This window comes from Rhinolophus hipposideros (assembly GCF_964194185.1).
Source record: "Rhinolophus hipposideros genome assembly, chromosome: 8".
NCBI classification, from domain to species: Eukaryota; Metazoa; Chordata; class Mammalia; order Chiroptera; family Rhinolophidae; genus Rhinolophus; species Rhinolophus hipposideros.
In genome coordinates, this window is record NC_138054.1 from 8,649,909 (window position 1) to 8,672,782 (window position 22,874).

The window sequence follows — 22,874 nt, forward strand, 5'->3', positions numbered from 1 at the left end:
AATGGAAGCTGTGTATGTCCCTTGGCCCTCTGGCCCCTGATGCTGTCGGTGAGGGGAGGTGGGTGCATGGGAACCGGAATGAAGGGCTTGCTCTTTCCCTCACAGGCGGAGATGGACATGATTTCCTGGGGCGTGGACCTGGCCTCCGTGGAGCAGCACATCGGCAGCCACAGGGCCATCCACAATGCTATTGGGGACTATCGCTGGCAGCTGGACAAAATTAAAGCAGACCTGGTACTTTGAAATGTTTCCCTTTAGAGGCTTCGAAAAGTGTACTGCAGGATTATGTGTAATGACTTGATCCCAGGCAGTTTTGTCTGACACATTAGTCTATGATTTCTTTCCCAACAGACTGGAAATTTTTAAAAATCCCATTTCATAAATGGGGAAGTGGAATCCGATAGATCTACTAGAGATTAACTCTCGAGGCGGGGGCGGTTAAACAAAAGGCTAAGGGAATACAGACACTCATTCTTGTGCAGTTTGTAAAATGAGTATTTTTGGGGGTGGTAGTTCTTCTCTGCAGAAAGCAGAACATCTCTTCAAATAGAGAAAATCCGACAGTCATACAGTTTTATGTCCTTGGTGAATCCTTTTATATGTGGTAATTAAAATGTATTTCTACTGAGGGAAATTGTTTCATACTGGTACCTTCCATTTGCTAAAAGGACTGACTTGAAGCTGGGTTGAGAATTACAGCGTAAAATATTTATCTGATTTTAGGTGCTTGATTTCCCCCAGATGTCTATACTTTTCTTTTTTTTTTTTTTTTTTACTTAGAACAGAACTATTTACTACTCATCCTCCTTTCTTCCGGCTTTCTTTCTTGCCTTACTTTTGTCCACCTGAATATCTGACCAATTTTCTCTAAGATCTAGGGAGTCCTAAATTGTATTTTTAGACTTTTACAATTTTGTAACAAGTTGGTCTTTAAATGACAGTGATCACGCCTTCACTCTGCGGAGATGGCACTGCCAGGCCAGAGAGGGTTTGTCTTCAAACCATCTGGGGAGATGGCCCTGTAGGTAAACAATTTCATAGAGCGAATCGTCTTTCTATTGAAGGATGTGAAGTCAGTATTTGACAAAAAGGAGGTTTAGAGGGGCTGCTGTTTCTATACAAACCCACAAGGGGAATGAAATCATGACCTGCTCTTTGTCTTCTAGCGTGAGAAATCTGCCATCTACCAGTTGGAGGAGGAGTATGAAAACCTGCTGGTAAGCCAACTTCTTTCTGAAGTTTCTGTGTTCAATTCAATTCAGTTCCACCCATGTGGAGCACAGTGTGGGGGTAAGGTACCTTCCAGGTGTTCTAGGTATCTAATGACGCTGAAAGTACCTGGAAATATACGTAGGGCCTTGTAGATGCTAATTTCATTTCTACTGCTGTGATTCCTTTAGAAGTGAATTTTAAAAGAATTTTTTTCCCCCTGAACACAGTACCTTGTGCTGTTCTACTTGCAAGTTAAGGGTCACATAAATAGCACTTGTCAAGTACTTGCAGTTAAAGCAATAAAGCTTTTCCACTTGAGGATTACAGCCTTTTTTTATGAGGTATAAGCACAAATAAGGCATGTTTCCTTTAGACAGAGGTTTACCAGACCGTCATCACCATTTTGTGATGGACTCGGAATCAGTTACTTGATTCATGAGAAGAGATATTTCCATCTTCTGCCTATCTGTGCCACACTATCTTCACTCTTCAATATTTTCTTATTGGAAGTGACACTATTTGAATAACATGGCTAGTAGTGACACAGTAGTTTTCATATTAGGTCTGGTGTGTGACTAACTGATGGCGCCATGAATTTTTGGGGTGTGAGAGAGGGCAGAAAAAGCTTGATCTATCTTTAAGAATCCCATTTCCCCCTTTGTAATCTAAAACTAATCATTGAACCCGAACATCATCTGAATCAAGAGTGTTCAGGATTAGGGCTGTTCATTGAATCTAAAATTGCTCCCTTGTTCATCGCAAGTTTGGATGGGTCCTTTTCACATACCAGGTGGTCAGTGAATACAGGAGGTTAACCTTTTACCGATTCTTGTGCTCTTTTTGGTAAAAAGGACCATGTGGGTGTATCCTTGAAATTTGTGTGTTGTTATCCTAACGCTGCTTCTGAACGTCCTGTGCAGAAAGGGTCTTTTGAGAGAATGGATCACCTGCGACAGCTGCAGAACATCATCCAGGCGACGTCCCGAGAGATCATGTGGATCAACGACTGCGAGGAGGAGGAGCTGCTCTACGACTGGAGTGACAAGAACACCAACATCGCTCAGAAACAGGAGGCCTTCTCCGTAAGCTCCCCCTTTCCTTGTAGGTGCTTGCCTCGAGGCTGTTGCCTTGGAGGCCGACAAGGTGATGAGGTGGGGATGAATGGACTGGTGATAATTTCATCAGCCAGTTGTGATTCAGCCTGTGTTAAAATGGTCGTGAAAAACCACTCCTGTCTGAAAGCTTTTCAGTGGACTTAAGAGGAGTAATGCGTTGTTTCACATCCCAGGAGACAGTAGAGAGTGTAAGAATGAGTTCACTCAGATATCCCAGAGTGTGGGTACCACAGTAGCCTAGTGGATTAAAACCAGGAATTAGAAAAATCTCAGTATCAGTTGTGGCTCTGTCACTTTACCTGTGTGAATTTGGACGTGTCATCAGTCTGGCCTTAGCCATATACCGGATGATTTCAAACAGCCTTTCAGGTCTTAAACATCCTTTCCAATATTAAAAATGCTATGATTTTTAATGCTAGGAAAATACAACAAGATTCTTTGGCATTGTTCATTTCCATAATGCAGTTTTGTATTCACCTTTCTTTAAATACGGTGGGAGTGATGGAAGACCAACGGTGACTTGCTCTGAAGGATTTGTTTTTCTTTCATTCACAGATACGCATGAGACAACTGGAAGTTAAGGAAAAAGAGCTCAATAAGCTTAAACAAGAAAGTGACCAACTTGTTCTCAATCAGCACCCAGCTTCAGACAAAATCGAGGTAGGCTCCTTGAGATTTACATTTTTATTAGGGAAAACAAGGGAAACTTTTCATAAAGTAGGACTATACAAGTGAATGATTCTTACCCATCATAAAGCCACAACAAGTTTATTTTATATTTTGGGATCAATACCCTGGACTAGGGGTTGACAATCTTTTTTCTGCAAAGGACCAAATAATAAATATTCAAGGCTTGCAGGATATTTGGACTCTGTCAAAATTACTTAACTCTGCCATTGCGTGAAAGCAGCCATAGCCACATGTAAATGAATAAACGTGACTGTGTTCCAATAAAACTTTATTTATAAATGCAGGCAGTGGACTGGATGTGGCCCTTGGGCTGTAGCTTGCTGACCTCTGCCCTAGACTGCCATCTGGGGCTGTGCTCAAGGCTGACATTAGCTGGTAGCACTGGTATGTTAAAAAATTGGTTGTTAAAAATTTTGAAATAGTTCCGTATCAGTTGGTAAGAATCACCGCCTTAAGTCTCTCCAGCCCTCTTCATGGGTGCCTTGGACCTCCCCATCTAGCACCTGTACAGGAACAGGGCTTGGTGCAGGGGAGGAAGGAACCCTGCTCCAGTTTCTGTTCTGATTGGTCAGTAGTCATGTCATTTGGGTGAATACTTTGCCTAATACTCTTATGGTATCTATTTGTTAAAACTGGTATTACACTTGAATTTCTACCATACCAGAAGTTCCCTGTTGGGAAGTTCTGTTTTTAACTTTTGGGGAAAAGTTTGCTTGATTTGGAATTCGATAAAAAATATTTCATCGCTTTCATTTAGGCTCACATATCTACCCAAGAACAGAAGCCTCTATAGGGCTGAGTGGTGGTGAGACAGCTGATGTTTTCTTGTTTTCAGGCATATATGGATACTCTTCAGACACAGTGGAGCTGGATTCTTCAGATCACCAAATGCATTGATGTCCATCTCAAAGAGAATGCTGCCTACTTTCAGGTTTTTATACTTAGTAATGATTTAATTGTCTTTTAGGTCTTAATACCTTATCTTTTGAATGTGTTTTTAAAAGCACCGAAAATAATCTTCAAAATATTGCATAAATTTATTTGCCATATAAATTTATTTGCAATGTAATTTGCAAAAATCTTTATTGATTTTCAGTTTAGAGGAGCATAGATTGGTAACCTGGTCATCATTCACTCAAATAGTCTCTTGTCATATCCGTTAATATACTTTCTTCTGTAATGCTTTCTTTAGCCACCTACCAAGTAGATTCTTAGTGAAGGTAGTCCTTGAAATAAAAGTGCTGGATGATATTGCTCATTGAGTTGCTTTTCACTGACATGAGATCACTATCATCCTTAACAGTTTTTTGAAGAGGCCCAGTCGACTGAAGCCTACCTGAAGGGCCTTCAAGACTCCATCAGGAAGAAGTACTCCTGTGACAAGAACATGCCTCTGCAGCGCCTGCTGGAGCAGATCAAGGAGCTAGAGGTATCATCTCAGACCCAGGCCCTCGGCAGCCTTACGCAGGAGGGATAAGATGCCCCCACCAACGCAGTTCAGACTGCAGATTTGCATTATTGTACAGAGCAGCGTATGCCCAGCTCAAGCAAGCATTTTCTTCATCTTTCAATGGCTTTTCTCAAAGTAAATTTCTTTACATGCTTAGCTACCGTTGAAAATGACTTTTGCTTAAGTAATTTCTATTGCTCAAAATAAAAATGGAGAGAATACTGATTATAATACTTAACATGAAAATTCCTCTGGAAAAGAATATTTCAAGTTTTATCAACATAAATGTTTTTTTACACAATGATATTCTTTTCCTGTCCACTTAATTCATGGCTGTGCAGCTTCTGGAGTCACTTCTTATGACAGGTTCCCATAGACCCTGAAGATAGATGAATGTGTGGTTTTTAACAGCTAATGCAATAATAACAGTATCTCATTTGTAATGTCATAGTAGCTATATTAATGTCATTTGAAGATCTTATCTAAAATTCACAGAGTATCTATGTTAAAGTATGATTTTATTTGTAATTGCAGAAAGAACGAGAGAAAATCCTTGAATACAAGCGTCAGGTACAGAACTTGGTGAACAAGTCCAAGAAGATTGTGCAGCTGAAACCACGTAACCCAGACTACAGAAGCAATAAGCCCATTATTCTCAGGGCTCTGTGTGACTACAAACAAGACCAGGTGCGTACTCGCTTATTCAGAGCAATACAAAAGCTTTCCCTGCCTCTTCATACAGATTTTTGTCAGTCAAGAGAGCAGAATTTAATCCAGATTTCAGTGAGCACCATAGTAAATGTCTTTTCTTTTGTATACAAAGCAGCAAGCTGCTGAATAAATGCAGCAGCTTTGTTCTGAATTACATGACAGTTGTCAGTAATCAGGACAGGGTATTTTTAAACCATTCAATTTTAAGGCTTAGTACTTCTAATATGAAAAACTTAATTTATCTGTGATCACTTATCTTCAAATTACTGAATATAAAAGAAATGAGAAAGGTGACCAGTATGCTGGATACAAAGTGAATGTCATTGCAGATTTTATGCAGTAATCGAGCATATTAATTCTGCAGGTTCTGTGGCAAACACTGGCATTTTTATAGAAAGATGACTTGTTTTTAGTAATCATTTATTATTAATTATTATTAATTCCCACAGTTCTACTTTCTTATAGAAACTATGGAGGATTTAAGAAATATAAAATGTGTTTAATTGATTAGATAAATGATATAAAGCAACAGAGTTTATTCTACCATGCAGAAATGTTTTAAGAGCTTTCGTGTGGAGAAGTACACGTTGAAATGGAAATTGAAATACATAAATATCAAGGTTGTTACATTTTACTAGTTAAGATACTTGTCATATTTTAAATACCCATTTTAAGGAGCTATATAGAGTTAATTTAGAAAAGAAGCTATTTAGGTGCTGGAGTTAATTTAGAAAGTTACTTTTCTGAAGACCTGATACCAGAACTTTTTAATTTTTATTTAAAAATTTTGAGAGCAAATGAATGAGACAAGTGACTCCCTCACACTAAACTCTAATACATAAAACATGGACTCACAAACAGAAAAGCCGGGGATTGAATTTTTGCTTTACGAAAGGACTTTTCGCTTTATGGATGGATTCCCCAGGCTCTCTTTGGAAAGTTACTTCACCTAACTCACTTTATACACACCTTTCAGGCTCACACGTATTATTTAAAGCATCAGTGTTGCTGGGTTATATACAGATTATCTTCCTGTGAGGAAAAAAGAATAAGATAAAAAGCTCAAACAGTTTGCATGTTTTCATCTCTATTTGTATCGTTGAGAAGAAAGATATAAATGTGTACTTATGCATAAAGCCACAATACGGATGGGGTTGCTTGCCTTACAGAAAATTGTGCACAAAGGGGACGAGTGCATCCTAAAAGACAACAATGAGCGCAGCAAGTGGTATGTGACGGGCCCAGGAGGCGTGGACATGCTCGTTCCTTCCGTCAGTCTGATTATTCCTCCTCCGAATCCCCTGGCCGTGGACCTGGCTGGCAAGTAAGTTGTTGAAGTTTCTAGTAGCCATGACATGAACGAGAGTGGAGAGAAATAGGGCAAATGCTTCTAGAAGACACTTAGACACACGGTTCCCTAGGATAGCCTCACACCCCAAAAGAACCTCATGAAGGTCCCTTTACATTGTCTTACAATCTTACGTTAAAGATACTATAATGTTTAAGGGAGGATGAAAAGAACGTCTGACTATAGGAGCACTGGACTATATAATTCCTGTTACATACTTTAAAAGCATTATTTCAAAGTTCTTCCCTTCTTAGACAATCAGTACTTTTGCATGCAGCCACAAGTATAAAATGCCCCCTATCCATATTTGCTCATCAATAGGTGGAGCGTTCATTTTACAGATGGTCCTTGGCAGATTCTTCTAAACCTTCAGCCATGGAAATCTTCAGCCACCTTCAGAATAGGGAGGGTTGCATAATGAGCCCCGTATGCTAATTTCTAAGCTCATTCCCAACAGCTTTCTCCCTGGTTCCCACCCAGTCAGTAGTAGACTTCTGTCAGTTAAAAAGTGTGTGCTGCAAACAACACACAACAACAAAAGATCATACTATTTTAATCAAAATGATTCGCGCTATCTGTACTAATATAGGTCATTGAGAATGTACTTTGGGGGAGTAAATCAGTCCAAATGCCTTGAAATGTTGAATGTTTTGAAAATTATCCATTTGCCCCTTATTCTCTTAGTTCGTGTTTTAGTTTTTTTGTGAGTTCAGGTAAGCATGGCCAGGTTTCCCATTTGGGATACAGTTTGACAGCCATGATTTCCTTTTGTGCTGCCTAGGATCGAGCAGTACTACGAAGCCATCTTGGCTCTGTGGAACCAGCTCTACATCAACATGAAGAGCCTGGTTTCCTGGCACTATTGCATGATTGACATCGAGAAAATCAGGGCCATGACTATTGCCAAGGTAGGTCCCCAGGACCAGCCAGGCTGCCTGGAGGAGGCGCCAGGCTACTCCCCACCCTGCATGCTTCCACCCGCAGACCTTCTAGCGGTGTAGCTGATGCTGTTGTAGCTCATCAAGAGAATCAGCTCAGCCTGCCATAGAGTTTCTGGCCTGTCTGACACGGAATGGGAGGAATTCACATGTAGCTGGTTATGAGACAAATTAGTTACCTGACAAGCTAGGAGTACCTGTGGGGAAGGCATGGGGTCCTATAGTATTCTGAATTCTATTCTCCTTAGATGTAATGGAAAGTTAGGTTATACATTACTGACTGGATATCACAGAAGTAAAAGAATTCTTGGATGAACACCAAAGCTTTATTTACTGAAGATCAGTGGTTATCAAATTGGGGTCCAAGAATCCCAGGTGAGGGTACTGTCTTGGGATGACTAGGGTGGCAGTGAGGAGAGGGGCTCAAAATGGGTCAATTTGGGCTCCCCTTAACCTTTTCTCATTTTAGTCAGAGCATCTGCTTTATGTTTGGAGCTTCTGAATACTTCCTTTGAAGAATAAAATTGTGTAGCAAAAGAAAATAAAGAGCCCATTGCTATGTTTCCTAGGGGAAATCTCTACCCCTCAAAGACCTTTTGTATTTCCATGGTCCCAGGGTGAGCGTTGCCTCAAGCCCCATCTAGCACAGGGTATTTTCCAGCAAACTTTTCCCTGGTCACACTGTGGGGGCCACCATAAGTCACTTCTACCTGGTTTACTTCTAGCTGAAAACAATGCGGCAGGAAGATTACATGAAGACAATATCTGACCTTGAATTACATTACCAAGAGTTCATCAGAAACAGCCAAGGCTCAGAGATGTTTGGAGATGACGACAAACGGAAAATGCAGTCTCAGTTTACGGATGCCCAGAAGCACTACCAGACACTGGTCATCCAGCTGCCTGGCCACCCCCAGCACCAGACAGGTCGGTCTGGAGCACCCTTCTCTTTGTATCAACCCTACGTGCAGTTTCTGTAAAAAGGATGTAGTTGGCATAAAACTAGTTTCAGAATCATTTCTTTGAAAAATAATGTGTCAAAAGTCATTTATTTTTACACTAAATTTTCTGACTCAAATCAGAGGAAGTAGCTACACTATCATGGAGTATGGATTTTTTTGAGGCCTAATACCCTTCTAACTAGGAATTCTCTGATTTTTGTGGTCCTAACATATTTTCACAGTAACCACAACTGAAATCACTCATGTTGGTTCCTGCCAAGACGTCAACCATAATAAAGTAATTGAAACCAACAGAGAAAATGACAAGCAAGAAACGTGGTTGCTGATGGAGCTCCAGAAGATTCGCAGGCAGATGGAGCTCTGCGAGGTCAGAATGACTCTTAAAAACATACTCCAGGCTGACCAAGGGTCTTCTCACCATATCACAGTGAAAATAAATGAGCTGAAGGTAGGTATCCATTAATATTTTGCCTGATTCTCAGTATATTTATATTTATCTGCAAACGAATTAAAAAACTTCTTGGTTTAAATATTTATAGGCAAGAAACATTAATTTTCAAGAAAATAGGATTTGGGCACAATTTCTTTTTTTGTTTCCCATGCTTCCAAATTTATAGAAATTTATCAAGCTGGGGATTAAGCCACCTTTGTGGGTTTCTGAGTCAGGCTACAAGGTTCTTCCTTTGTGCCATATCTTACTTTGTTCATTTCAAACGTTTTCACAAACAGTAATTTGGCTTCTGCCCAAAACAACCTATGATATGGGTTAGACAGGTGGAATTACCCTTACTTATGGACAGGAAACTGACACTAAGAGATTTGGTAGGTGAAGTAAAGTCTCAAAGCCATCGACAGAGCTAGTACTACAGCCCAGGTGTTTCACTTAATAGCTCAGTGATCTCGTCTGCCCAGACAAGCCTGGGCACTATACCGGAATGTCCCAGGTATATATTCTAAGTAAGAGGGTCACAGTTACACAGTGCTGATCAGGCCTTCCTGAAGAAGGTAGTGAGAGGTCAAGTCAGTCTCTTGCTTGAATCCTTTACATTTATTGAACTTTGTAAGGACAAAAATGATCATAAGAATGATACAGCTAAATCAAAAGAGCTTTCCTTCTTTTTTGACAGAGTGTGCAGAATGATTCTCAAGCAATTGCTGAAGTTCTCAACCAGCTTAAAGATATGCTAGCTAACTTCAGAGGTTCAGAAAAATACTGCTATTTACAGAATGAGGTATTTGGGCTGTTTCAGAAACTGGAAAATATCAATGGCGTTACAGATGGCTACCTAAACAGGTAATCCCAACTAATGCTGATCTCAGGTATTTTGCTTTGTTTTAGCTTCACTTTGTCAGACTTCATTTGCTTTATATGCGTGGCTTGCCAGAGCCTTTGCCTGACAGTTTCTCTTTTCACTGGAGGCTTACTTACATACTTCTATGCTTTTGAGAAAGGATCTTCTAGCCAAGGGCGTTAATTTCACTGTTCTGCGATCTAACGTATCTTACAGCTAAGGTATACTCTAAGGGCCAGAACTTGGAATTCTTCAGTTAATGCAAAATGGTGGTCTGAAACATGACAGAGGGGAAAAAAATATGTTGCTCCTGCAGCTTATAAACTAGGCAAAATAAAATTTTATCTGCTTTAATATTGTTTTCGCTCATTAATGGTGGCAGGAGCTAATGTCCAAAGTTTAATGAAATGACCACAATATTATTTGCCTCTTTTGCTTTTTACAGCTTATGTACAGTGAGAGCATTACTCCAGGCTATTCTCCAAACAGAGGACATGTTAAAGGTTTACGAAGCCAGACTCACTGAGGAGGAAACTGTTTGCCTGGATCTGGATAAAGTGGAGGCTTACCGCTGTGGACTGAAGGTAATGTGAAAGGATGTTAACAGTGGCCCAGTTTACAGAAAATAATCCAGGACTCAGCTCCTAATTATAAAGCTGTGCTAAGTTTTCATGAGTTTCGAGGACTACCAAATTTCGTTGGCCACACATTGATGTCAATCGTTCATCTCTAGTATACTGTTTTTCAGAGCGTGTGAGCAGGAACTATGTGAAAAAGTAATTTGTGGTGAGTTAGTTTGGGGAATGCTTAATTAAACATAGTTAAACTGGTTACTTCACCATAGGACTTCTCAGAACCATTAATACATTAATATATATTACAATCATTCAGGAATGGAATTAAGTGTGATATTTAGCATTTCTCAAACTAATTTGTACATGGAGTCCTTTTTAATGGGGTAGCACAAGGAACTAGATTACTGACTCAAATACTGGGAAATGCAACCAGTAAATATATTTTCTTGAACTGATTGTTACCACTTTAAAGTGATAACACTTTAAAGCGAATATTCTAAAGGGTTTTATAAAATTTTTGCATTTGGTGACTGTCAGTGTAGCATCAAGTAGGACATGAGATGAATTTGTACTTTTTCTCTTATGACAGAAAATTAAAAATGACTTGAACTTGAAGAAATCATTGTTGGCCACCATGAAGACAGAACTGCAGAAAGCCCAGCAAATCCACTCCCAGACTTCACAGCAGTATCAACTTTATGACCTGGATCTGGGCAAGTTCAGTGAAAAAGTCACACAGCTGGGAGATCGCTGGCAAAGAATAGATAAACAGATAGACTATAGGTATGCCAAATTCCTTCTGTACTTTCCTCCCATTTGGTTGTTCCCCAAATAATGTCACTTGAAGTAATCACTATAAAAAAAATCGTGGTTTTGTTGTGTGTATAAGTTAGGCATAGTAGGTGTTCTATTTATGGACTTCCTGTGGACAGCTTTGTTGGAAATGGATAGTACATCACGGTAGCCATGCTTGAATCAACCCATGCCAGGTGCCATCTAGGTTCTTAGGGAAATAGCGGAAACCGTTGATCAAGCTCTCTTGTGTCCTATAAACTCTTGTTATGACTGTTGGAAGAAGTGGAAGCTTTGAGTGAATGTTCTCTAAAAGTTTATGAAAATTAAATCTTTTACTGCAAATGAAGGTTTAAGAAAAAAATCTCCGGAATCTTGTTCGTGGTTCATTTTACTAGCAGTGCTTTCTAAAAATATCTTTATTGATATAAAATTCACACGTCATACAATTCACCCATTTAAAATGTACAAGTCAGTGGTTTTTGTTATTCAGAATTGTGTAACCATCACCATAATCTAAGTTTAGAACATTTTCATCACCCCAAAAAAGAAACCCTATACCCACTAGCAATCCCCCCGCCCCAGGCAACCACCAGTCTACTTTCTGTCTCTGTAGATTTGCCTATGCTGGACATATAAATGCAATCATATAATATATGGTTGTCTGTGACTGGCTTTATTCACTTAGCATAACGTTTTCAAGGTTCATAAGTGGTGTAGGATGTTTCAGTACTCCATTTCTTTTGATGGCTGAATAACATTTCGTGTATGGCTATGACACATTTTGTTTATTCTTTCATCTGTTGATGGATATTTGGGTTGTTTCCAGTTTTTGACTATCATGATAAATGCTGCTATGAACATTCATATATAACTTTTTGTGTGGAGGTATGTTTTCATTTCTCTTGGGTATATACCAAATGGAATTGCTGGGTCATATGGTCACTTTGTTAAATACTTTGAGAACAGAAGCAGTGCTTTAACAATTTTAATAATTTTATCTGTGTTTTCCCTAGATTATGGGACCTGGAGAAACAAATCAAGCAACTGAGGAATTATCGTGATAACTATCAGGCTTTCTGCAAGTGGCTCTACGATGCCAAACGCCGCCAAGATTCCTTAGAATCCATGAAGTTTGGAGATTCCAACACAGTTATGCGATTTTTGAATGAACAGAAGGTATAAGTCAAGTTGTCATTTCATAGCTGTTTTGAAATTATTTGGGTGTAAGCTGTATTTTTCTCAGGTTTTCAAAGCAGTGCCTGGGTTTGAAATGATAAATATTTAATATTACTAACCCATTTTGCAAATGCTTAAAGACTGCCCAGAGGAAAAACAATGGAGATATTTACAAAGAAATGCAATTATGAACATAGAAATAATGTAATGTTGTATGTAGTAAAGGATCTTCATAAAATGAGGGGAAAGGACGAGAAAAGAGTACTGACTAGAAGGTAACTTTTTAGGTAGATAATAAGAGTTGAAGATCTTCCTTCTCTTTTCTGAATAGAAAACCATGTTCATCTCCTAAGATTTAACTGTGAAAATACGAGGTCAGTGCACGTAGTAATAAACTGAAGGGATAAAATAACAGTGATGAAAGAGTGAAATAACATTTATTTAAAAATATTTATGCACTTTAACATTTGTAAATATTTTATTTTTTATATAGAACTTGCATAGTGAAATTTCTGGCAAACGAGACAAATCAGAAGAAGTACAAAAAATTGCTGAACTTTGTGCGAATTCAATTAAGGTATGCTGGTTTTACAAAGAATGTTGGTATTTCATCCAGAATATTATTAACTGCATTATTTTCTGATTCACTTTCAAGATTATAAACTAATTGAAGATTAGTTTATATGGATTTTATAGATTTTATTTATCCTCTCCTGAACAAACCATAAACATTTGTTATCCATTAACTTGAATTCATCACACATTGGCCATATCTGTGGGAATTGTCTGATCTTCATTCTTTAGACTGGTAGTTGTGCAAAATTCTCCAGTTAGCTATAAAGATGTACTGTTTGGCTTAATAATATACTATTAGCTGCTTGGGCATTAGCGGCGCATGATAGCCTTTGGTGTTGGTCATTAGAAATAGAGCTTGATGATTTGAAACTGTTGAATTGTAGCTGTCAGTGACTCCTTTTAAGTTCATTCGGTATGTTTTTCTTAAACTTCATTATTCTACAGGATTACGAACTCCAGCTGGCCTCGTATACCTCAGGACTGGAAACTCTACTGAACATACCTATCAAGAGGACTATGGTTCAGTCTCCTTCTGGGATGATTCTGCAAGAGGTATACACATCATTACATATCTCTGAGGGCTCACCCTACCTTCTTCCTCTTCTCTATTCCCTGTCCTCTTCCTGTCTTCCCTATAATCCTTGAATTCATCCCTTGTTATAGGGTTTTACTCACAAAGGTTGAATAGTAGGTTATGTACCTTCTATTCAATATGTGATGCATTTTAGGAAATTATCTGAAGTCTGAATCTGTATGTTAGAGTCTTTGCAGAAATTGGGCTCTGGGTTTAATGACGGAAACTTTAAAAAAGTGGAATATTTAGTGGATGTTTAAAAGATAGCTTCTTCCCAAAGATATCAGAGAACATCACCTGTCAGATGGTTTAGGGGAAACACCTTGGAATGATGAGGATGGAATACAATGTTTTTAGCACTCTGTTTTGTTGTACTTCTAGAATTTGGCATTAGCACACATGGAAGAGGGGAATTCACTCTTTAAATTATAATTTTACTATTTTACTGTTTTAGAAAACAAAATCTGTCAACTTGCATAGGACTGCTTTGGAATGTAATATCTTTTTTCCCCCCTTTTGTTCCTTTTCTCCAAGGCTTCAGATATGCATGCTCGGTACATAGAACTACTTACAAGGTCTGGAGACTATTACAGATTCTTAAGTGAGATGCTGAAGAGTTTGGAAGATCTGAAGGTAATTTACTTTATTTCCTTGGAGCATCAAGAAATAAAATGGGATAGAACCTTATTATTCCTGCCTCATTATAACATGGATTTGGACATACTTAACTGGTAAAACTGTATTTCCTCTACACAGTTAGTACAATACAGTTTGCTCGTAAGCCTGGGGTTTGTCCCATGCTCTAAATGGATTTAGGTAATATTTGCGTAATTACAGCTAATTTACCTTGCCCCAAACGAGTAATTTCATTCAATGTTTGGTCAAGGAATTATCTTTATATCTTTGTGTTAAATTACGAATAAACATCCTGGACTAGCTGCATTTGAGTTTGTCATGTGGGGTGATTAATGTATTCCTCATTTCTAATACTTGACTAAAGTTTATACGGAAACTTACTTTCTACTTGAAATAAAGGAAACATGATTTATGAAATTGTAAGCTTTTGATCTTGGAAGAAATTACCTCATTTATAGATGGGAAACTGAAACTCAAAGATGTATCATTTGCTAAGATCATGTAAGCAGTTGATAGAAGAATTATAAGAAAAATACAGATTTACTGAATTTTTGTCAAGTAGTGTTTGTCTTACATCACATTTTATGTGTGTGCTCGTGCGTGTGCTTGTGTGTCCGTATGTGCATGTGTGTGCATGTATATGTGTGTAAAGAGAAGTGAGAATGTACATTGGTCTGGGAGGGGAAAAGTACAACTGCTTCTTTCTTGTGATATGAGGTGTTTTTCTTTCAACGTATCTCTCATTTCACTCTCACAGCTGAAAAATACCAAGATTGAAGTTTTGGAAGAGGAGCTCAGACTGGCCCGAGATGCCAACTCTGAAAACTGCAATAAAAACAAATTCCTGGATCAGAACCTGCAGAAATACCAGACAGAGTGTTCCCAGTTCAAAGCAAAGCTTGTGAGCCTGGAGGAACTGAAGAGACAAGCTGAGTTGGATGGAAAGGCAGCTAAGCAAAATCTAGACAAGTGCTATAGCCAAATAAAAGAGCTCAACGAGAAGATCACCAGACTTACTTATGAGATTGAAGATGAAAAGAGAAGAAGAAAGACTGTGGAAGACAGATTTGACCAACAGAAAAATGACTATGACCAACTGCAGAAAGCAAGGCAATGTGAAAAGGAGAGCCTTGGCTGGCAAAAAATAGAGTCTGAGAAAGCCATCAAGGAGAAGGAGTTCGAGATAGAAAGGTTGAGGGTTCTTCTGCAGGAGGAGAGCGCCCGGAAGAGAGAATATGAAAATGAGCTGGCAAAGGTAAGAAACCACTATAATGAGGAGATGAGTAATTTAAGGAACAAGTTTGAAACAGAGATTAACATTACGAAGACCACCATCCAGGAGATATCCATGCAAAAAGAGGATGATTCCAAAAATCTTAGAAATCAGCTTGATAGACTGTCAAGGGAAAATCGCGATCTGAAGGATGAAATTGTCAGGCTGAATGACAGCATCCTGCAGACCACTGAGCAGCGAAGGCGAGCTGAGGAAAATGCCCTTCAGCAAAAAGCCTGTGGCTCTGAGATGATGCAAAAGAAGCAGCATCTGGAGATGGAACTTAAGCAGGTCATCCAGCAGCGCTCTGAGGAGAATGCAAGACACAAGCAGTCCTTGGAGGAGGCTGCAAAGACCATTCAGGACAAAAATAAGGAGATTGAAAGACTTAAGGCTGAGTTTCAGGAGGAGGCCAAGCGCCGCTGGGAATATGAAAATGAACTGGCTAAGGTAAGAAACAATTACGATGAGGAAATCATTAGCTTAAAAAACCAGTTTGAGACAGAGATCAACATCACCAAGACCACCATCCACCAGCTCACCATGCAGAAGGAAGATGACACCAGTGGTTACCGAGCCCAGATAGACAACCTCACCCGAGAAAACAGGAGCCTATCTGAAGAAATAAAGAGGCTGAAGAACACCTTAGTCCAGACCACCGAGAATCTCAGGAAGGTTGAAGAAAATTTCCAACAGCAGAAGTCCACTGGCTCGGAGTTGTCTCAAAGAAAGCAGCAGCTGGAGATCGAGCTGAGACAGGTCACTCAGATTCGAACAGAAGAGAGCCTTAGATATAAGCAGTCTCTTGATGATGCTGCCAAGACGATCCAGGATAAAAACAAGGAGATAGAAAGGTTAAAACAACTTGTAGAAACAGAAACAAATGAACGGAAATGCCTGGAAGATGAAAATGCTAAATTACAGAGGGTCCAGTATGACCTGCAGAAAGCAAATAGTAGTGCAACGGACACGATAAGCAAATTGAAGGTTCAGGAGAAAGAACTAACGCGCTTGAAAATCGACTATGAAAGGATTTCCCAGGAGAGATCCGTGAAGGACCAGGATATCGCCAGATTCCAGAATTCTCTGAAAGACTTGCAGTTGCAGAAGCAGAAAGTGGAAGATGAGCTGAATTGGCTGAAGAGGACAGCCTCAGAAGACTCCTCCAAGAGGAAGCAGCTAGAGGAGGAGCTGGAAGGCATGCGGAGGTCTTTGAAAGAGCAAGCGGTAAAAATCACCAGCCTGACCCAGCAGCTGGAGCAAGTGTCCATTGTTAAGAAAAGAAGCGAGGACGAACTTCGGCAGCAGAGGGATGTGTTGGATGGTCACCTGAGGGAGAAGCAGAGGACCCAGGAAGAGCTGAGGAGGCTCTCCTTGGAGGTTGAGGCCCTGAAGCGACAGTTGCTCCAGGAACAAGAAAATGTCAAACAGGCTCACTTGAGGAATGAGCATTTCCAGAAGGCAATAGAAGATAAAAGCAGATGCTTAAATGAAAGCAAAATAGAGATCGAAAGGCTGCAGTCTCTCACAGAGAACCTGACCAAGGAACATTTGATGTTGGAGGAAGAACTACGGAACCTAAGGCTGGAATACGATGACCTCCGACGGGGCCGAAGTGAAGCGGATAGTGATAAAAACACGACTATCTCTGAACTAAGGAGCCAACTGCAGATCAGCAACAACCGAACCCTGGAACTTCAGGGGCTGATTAACGATTTACAGAGAGAGAGGGAAAATTTGAGACAGGAAATTGAGCAATTCCAAAAGCAGGCTTTAGAGGTATTAACAAACATTTGATCACAGCTTTACTGTCTCTCTAATAATTCACCCCATTGCCATCTTACCTGAACTGTGCCCTTGCTCCTGATGCTTGCAGAAAGTCTCATTTTTCTTTTCATCACTGTACTACATCTGTCATCATCCACACAACTGCTCTCGAGTAATTTCTATTCTGTCACAGCATCAAATGCCAAAATAACCCGTGTTTGGCCCTGCTTTCAGAACTTTTAGCATGGGTATAACGTCTAAGATCACTTCCTCTGACTGTTTCACTCTGTTTTCTAGAAGATAGCTCTTAGTGAGCTTTTAAAGTTTTCCTAAATAAAAGCCGTGTTATAGGCATTTTCTATGCAATTTTAAAATGACTTTTTCTCTCTTGCTTACATGATTTTTCTGCACGCATTATTCTGTTGTCTTGCTCATGGCCCTTTTTGTTTGGCTTTTATTTTTTTAAGCCCTAATTTAAAAATAACTTCTTTAACTTCTAATACATTTGACTTCTGTAGACAGACAATATTTGTGTGGGGCTGGGTATGGGGGGGGGTGTATATATATATATCCATAGAATTTTATTGCTTTTTAAACATGTTAGTGTAGCTGTTACAGGTGAACTGTAAGTATAGCAGGTGTAATTACCTGGAACAAAAAAATCCCCTATTTTTTCAAACCATAATTACTGTTAAGAATAAGACAGGTCTACAACTTCTCCTAGATTTTTAGTGGAAGAAAATTGTAAGTATGAAGCCATTTATCAAAGTGGCAACATATATCTACAGAATTTTTTCATAAACTTGTACTATAACAAAATACTAGTATATCCAGGAAAAAACAGAGAAAGGGAAAGTAAGTGAACAAGTTTTAAAAAGTAGGAAAAGAGGTTAAATTATGGTAGTCATATGATATAATTAAAGCATTTTCCCCCATTTCTTTCTTTTTAAATTCTAGGCATCAAATAGGATTCACGAATCAAAGAGCCAGTGCACGCAGGTGGTACAGGAAAGAGAGAGCCTTCTGGTGAAGATCAAAGTTCTGGAGCAAGATAAGATCAGACTGCAGAGGCTGGAGGATGAGCTGAACCGTATGAAAGCAACTCTAGAGACAGAAAGTAGGGTGAAACAGCGCCTGGAGTGTGAGAAACAGCAAATCCAGAATGACCTGAATCAGTGGAAAACTCAATATTCCCGCAAGGAAGAGGCTATTAGGAAGATAGAGTCAGAAAGAGAAAAGAGCGAGAGAGAGAAGAACAGCCTTAGGAGTGAGATTGAAAGACTCCAAGCGGAGATCAAGAGAATTGAAGAGAGGTGCAGGCGAAAGTTGGAGGACTCTACCAGGGAGACACAGTCACAGTTGGAAACAGAACGCTCCCGACTACAGAGGGAAATCGACAAACTCAAACAGCGCCCGTACGGATCCCATCGGGAGACCCAGACTGAATGTGAATGGACTGTGGACTCCTCCAAGCTGGTGTTTGATGGACTGAGGAAGAAGGTGACAGCGATGCAGCTCTATGAGTGCCAGTTGATTGACAAAACAACCTTGGACAAACTGTTGAAGGGGAAAAAGTCAGTGGAAGAAGTTGCTTCTGAAATCCAGCCTTTCCTTCGCGGTGCAGGAGCTATTGCTGGAGCTTCTGTTTCTCCTAAGGAAAAGTACTCTTTGGTCGAGGCCAGGAGAAAGAAATTAATCACTCCAGAATCCACAGTCATGCTTCTGGAGGCCCAGGCAGCTACAGGTGGCATAATTGATCCCCATAGGAATGAGAAGCTGACAGTTGACAATGCAATAGCTCGGGACCTCATCGATTTCGATGACCGTGAACAGATATATACAGCAGAAAAAGCTGTCACGGGTTTTAATGACCCATTTTCAGGCAAGACAGTATCTCTTTCAGAAGCCATCAAGAAAAATTTGATTGAGAGAGAGACCGGAATGCGTCTGTTGGAAGCCCAGATTGCTTCAGGGGGTGTAGTGGACCCCGTGAACAGTGTCTTTTTGCCAAAAGATACAGCTTTAGCCCGTGGGCTGATTGACAGAGATTTGTATCGGGCCTTAAATGATCCCCGAGATAGTCAGAAAAACTTTGTCGATCCAGTCACTGAAAAGAAGGTCAGTTACATGCAGTTGAGGGAACGGTGCAGAATCGAACCTCACACTGGTCTGCTCTTGCTCTCGGTACAGAAGAGAAGTATGTCCTTCCAAGGAATCAGACAACCTGTGACTGTCACTGAGCTGGTCGATTCTGGTATATTGGGACTATCCACTGTAAATGAACTGGAATCAGGTCGAATTTCTTATGATGAGGTTGGTGAGAGAATTAAGGACTTCCTTCAGGGTTCAAGCTGCATAGCAGGCATATACAATGAGACCACAAAGCAGAAGCTTGGCATTTATGAGGCCATGAAAATTGGCTTGGTCCGACCTGGTACTGCTCTGGAGTTGCTGGAAGCCCAAGCAGCTACTGGCTTTATAGTGGATCCTGTTAGCAACTTGAGGTTACCAGTGGAGGAAGCCTATAAAAGAGGCCTGGTGGGTATTGAGTTCAAAGAGAAGCTCCTGTCTGCAGAACGAGCTGTCACTGGGTATAATGATCCTGAAACGGGAAACATCATCTCTTTGTTCCAAGCCATGAACAAGGAACTCATCGAGAAGGGCCATGGCATTCGCTTGTTAGAAGCACAGATTGCCACCGGTGGGATCATCGACCCGAAGGAGAGCCATCGATTGCCAGTGGACATGGCATACAAGAGGGGCTACTTTAATGAGGAACTCAGTGAGATTCTCTCAGATCCAAGTGATGATACAAAAGGATTTTTTGATCCAAACACTGAAGAAAATCTTACCTATCTGCAACTAAAAGAAAGATGCATCAAGGATGAGGAAACGGGGCTCTGTCTGTTGCCTCTGAAAGAAAAGAAGAAACTGGTGCAGACATCACAGAAGAATACCCTCAGGAAACGTAGAGTGGTCATCGTTGACCCAGAAACCAACAAGGAGATGTCTGTTCAGGAGGCCTACAAGAAGGGCCTTATAGATTATGAAACCTTCAAAGAACTGTGTGAGCAGGAGTGTGAGTGGGAAGAAATAACCATCACTGGATCTGATGGCTCCACCAGGGTGGTCCTGGTAGACAGGAAGACAGGCAGTCAGTATGATATTCAAGATGCTATTGATAAGGGCCTTGTTGACAGGAAGTTCTTTGATCAGTACCGATCTGGCAGCCTCAGCCTCACTCAGTTTGCTGATATGATCTCCTTGAAAAATGGTGTTGGCAGCAGCAGTGGCATGGGTGTCAGTGTCAGTGATGATGTTTTCAGCAACTCCCGACATGAGTCAGTAAGTAAGATTTCTACCATATCCAGTGTCAGGAATTTAACCATCAAGAGCAGCTCTCTGTCTGAATCCCTGGAAGAACTGAGCCCTATTGCAGCCATCTTTGACACTGAAAACCTGGAGAAGATCTCCATTACAGAAGGTATAGAGCGGGGCATTGTGGATAGCATCACTGGTCAGAGGCTTCTGGAAGCTCAGGCTTGCACAGGTGGCATCATCCACCCAACCACCGGTCAGAAGATGTCACTTAAGGATGCGGTCTCCCAGGGCCTGATTGACCAAGATATGGCCACCAGGCTGAAGCCTGCTCAGAAAGCTTTCATTGGCTTTGAAGGTGTGAAGGGAAAGAAGATGTCAGCAGCAGAGGCAGTGAAAGAAAAATGGCTTCCCTATGAGGCAGGTCAGCGCTTCCTGGAGTTCCAGTACCTCACTGGAGGCCTAGTTGACCCGGAAGTGCCTGGGAGAATAACCACAGAAGAAGCCATCAGAAAGGGGTTTATTGACGGCCGAGCATCTCAGAGGCTGCAAGATACCAGCAGCTATGCCAAAATCCTGACCTGCCCCAAAACCAAATTAAAAATATCCTATAAGGATGCTATGAATCGCTCCATGGTGGAAGATATCACCGGCCTACGCCTTCTGGAGGCCGCCTCTGTTTCATCCAAGGGCTTGCCTAGCCCTTATAATATGTCTTCTGCCCCTGGCTCCCGTTCGGGCTCCCGCTCCGGGTCTCGCTCTGGTTCGCGCAGTGGGTCCCGGAGAGGAAGCTTTGATGCCACAGGGAATTCTTCCTACACTTACTCCTCCTACTCCTTTAGCAGTAGCTCTATTGGGCACTAGTAGTCAATTGGAAATTGTTGCTATACCTACATTTTACATGAATTTTTACTTTATTAAGTAATAAAAATTTAGTGCTTGCAGTACAGTGATAGAATTTTCTATGCTTAAGCAAACATAGACATGGTTGAAACCGAATAGTAAAGGCTGTTCTGGCCTTTTACCTTCTTAACTCATCTTAACTAATATACACTGGATGTAGTATATGTGAAGTGGTAATCAGTTGTAAGGATAGCACAAATTGGATTTAGAATTTGTTTCTTCTCTTCTGTGTTTAGATTTTTGATCCATTCTTCTTGAACTTATTGTTGGCCTATAATACAGATTTCTGTTCTTGGAGATGAAAATTAAATTAATCATTGATATTTTAGTCATCATTCTGTTTCTTATCTAAGTATTTCCATTTTCTGTATTAGGAGAAAATTAACACCTCCAGCCCTCATCCCCCCCAAAACCGACCCAAGCTTAAGCATTTTGGAATGAGTCTCCTTTAGTTTTAGACTGTGGATTGTATGACCCATATACTCCCATGTATCTGTTTGGTTTGGTATTAATTTGACTGTATGTGCATAATAACCATCTTTGCTTTTCTTTGGTCAAAGTTCTGTTTATTTTGCTTGTCATTTTCGATATACTTTAAAAACGTGTCTATGAAGTTTGCTATTCTGGCAATAAACTTTTAGACTTTTGAATTTTTGTGTTTTGATTTAATGACATGTTTATATACACAAGGGCATTTAGCAGCAGCTTTTTGATTATTGTAAAATATGTCTAAAAGCACCTGTTTATGAAATACATATTAAGAAAGGCCATTTACAAACTATTTTAGTTCTGAATTCTTGTTAGAATTTGGTCTTTGAAATTAGTTTTTTCTACATTTCTTGAGGGCCTGTTGTGTACCAGGTAGAGTCATTGGAAAGAAGCCTGTGTAAAGAGGCCAGGCTAGAGGTCAATACCCAGTTCTAGTTTATTCTGGACAGTGAGTACCAAGTAGCACGGGCACAAGTCATCATCATAATATTTAAAAAACAACATATTTTGGGTATACTCAAAATACATGGTATTTCATTTTGTCCCCTATAAGAATTGTCCTTGAATCTATGAATATAGTTCCGGAAGAGTTCTTGGCTCCCTGCCCAAGGACTATGAGATACAAGCCTATTCTTTGGATCAAAGAGAAACTTGGAATTCAGACACTTGTCATTAGTTAACATGACTACTGAATACTTATTTTGCTTCTAGTATCGGGCTAAATGTTATGAGGATTCAATAGAATGTAGAGGCCTCTTGACTTCAGGCCTTTGCAGTCTTGATGGGATAAAAGACATAAAGCAATCAGTGGGACAACTTGCATATGTCAGTATAAATTAATACAAATTTTATAGATAGAAAATAGGAAAATGAAAGGCTAATTGTGTAGAACAAAAAAGATCATACTTAAGATAATACTTAAATTATTGGGGCTTTTGGTACTTAGGGTGAAAACCACATTTGTGTCTTAACTCTTCTTACTCCTCTTCCAATCTGGAGGACTTGTAATTAATTTTATTCGCTAAATATTGAGTTTTTCTCAATGCCAGGCATTTTGCCAGAAGCTGTGGATCC

The 22,874-nt window shown here is 40.0% G+C and overlaps 1 protein-coding gene across 3 annotated transcripts in view; it reads left to right on the forward strand.

Moving 5' to 3' along the window:
- Nucleotides 1-21,959, forward strand: part of DSP (desmoplakin) — a 41,949-nt gene extending 19,990 nt beyond the window's left edge. Inside the window, exons 5-24 of one of the 3 annotated variants that reach the window (XM_081057887.1) lie at nucleotides 106-234; nucleotides 1,167-1,217; nucleotides 2,133-2,294; nucleotides 2,883-2,987; nucleotides 3,853-3,948; nucleotides 4,321-4,446; nucleotides 5,002-5,154; nucleotides 6,348-6,502; nucleotides 7,308-7,434; nucleotides 8,190-8,391; nucleotides 8,648-8,874; nucleotides 9,554-9,720; nucleotides 10,164-10,302; nucleotides 10,883-11,076; nucleotides 12,102-12,264; nucleotides 12,758-12,841; nucleotides 13,285-13,392; nucleotides 13,949-14,047; nucleotides 14,808-17,102; nucleotides 18,048-21,959. In XM_081057887.1, coding sequence (XP_080914013.1) covers nucleotides 106-234; nucleotides 1,167-1,217; nucleotides 2,133-2,294; nucleotides 2,883-2,987; nucleotides 3,853-3,948; nucleotides 4,321-4,446; nucleotides 5,002-5,154; nucleotides 6,348-6,502; nucleotides 7,308-7,434; nucleotides 8,190-8,391; nucleotides 8,648-8,874; nucleotides 9,554-9,720; nucleotides 10,164-10,302; nucleotides 10,883-11,076; nucleotides 12,102-12,264; nucleotides 12,758-12,841; nucleotides 13,285-13,392; nucleotides 13,949-14,047; nucleotides 14,808-17,102; nucleotides 18,048-21,272 — 8,007 coding nt within the window. In that variant the 3' untranslated portion in view covers nucleotides 21,273-21,959. The remainder of the gene's footprint in view (nucleotides 1-105; nucleotides 235-1,166; nucleotides 1,218-2,132; nucleotides 2,295-2,882; nucleotides 2,988-3,852; nucleotides 3,949-4,320; nucleotides 4,447-5,001; nucleotides 5,155-6,347; nucleotides 6,503-7,307; nucleotides 7,435-8,189; nucleotides 8,392-8,647; nucleotides 8,875-9,553; nucleotides 9,721-10,163; nucleotides 10,303-10,882; nucleotides 11,077-12,101; nucleotides 12,265-12,757; nucleotides 12,842-13,284; nucleotides 13,393-13,948; nucleotides 14,048-14,807; nucleotides 17,103-18,047) is intronic. The other 2 variants (XM_081057888.1, XM_081057889.1) reach the window with 2 other exon arrangements.
- Nucleotides 21,960-22,874: the final 915 nt, after the last annotated feature.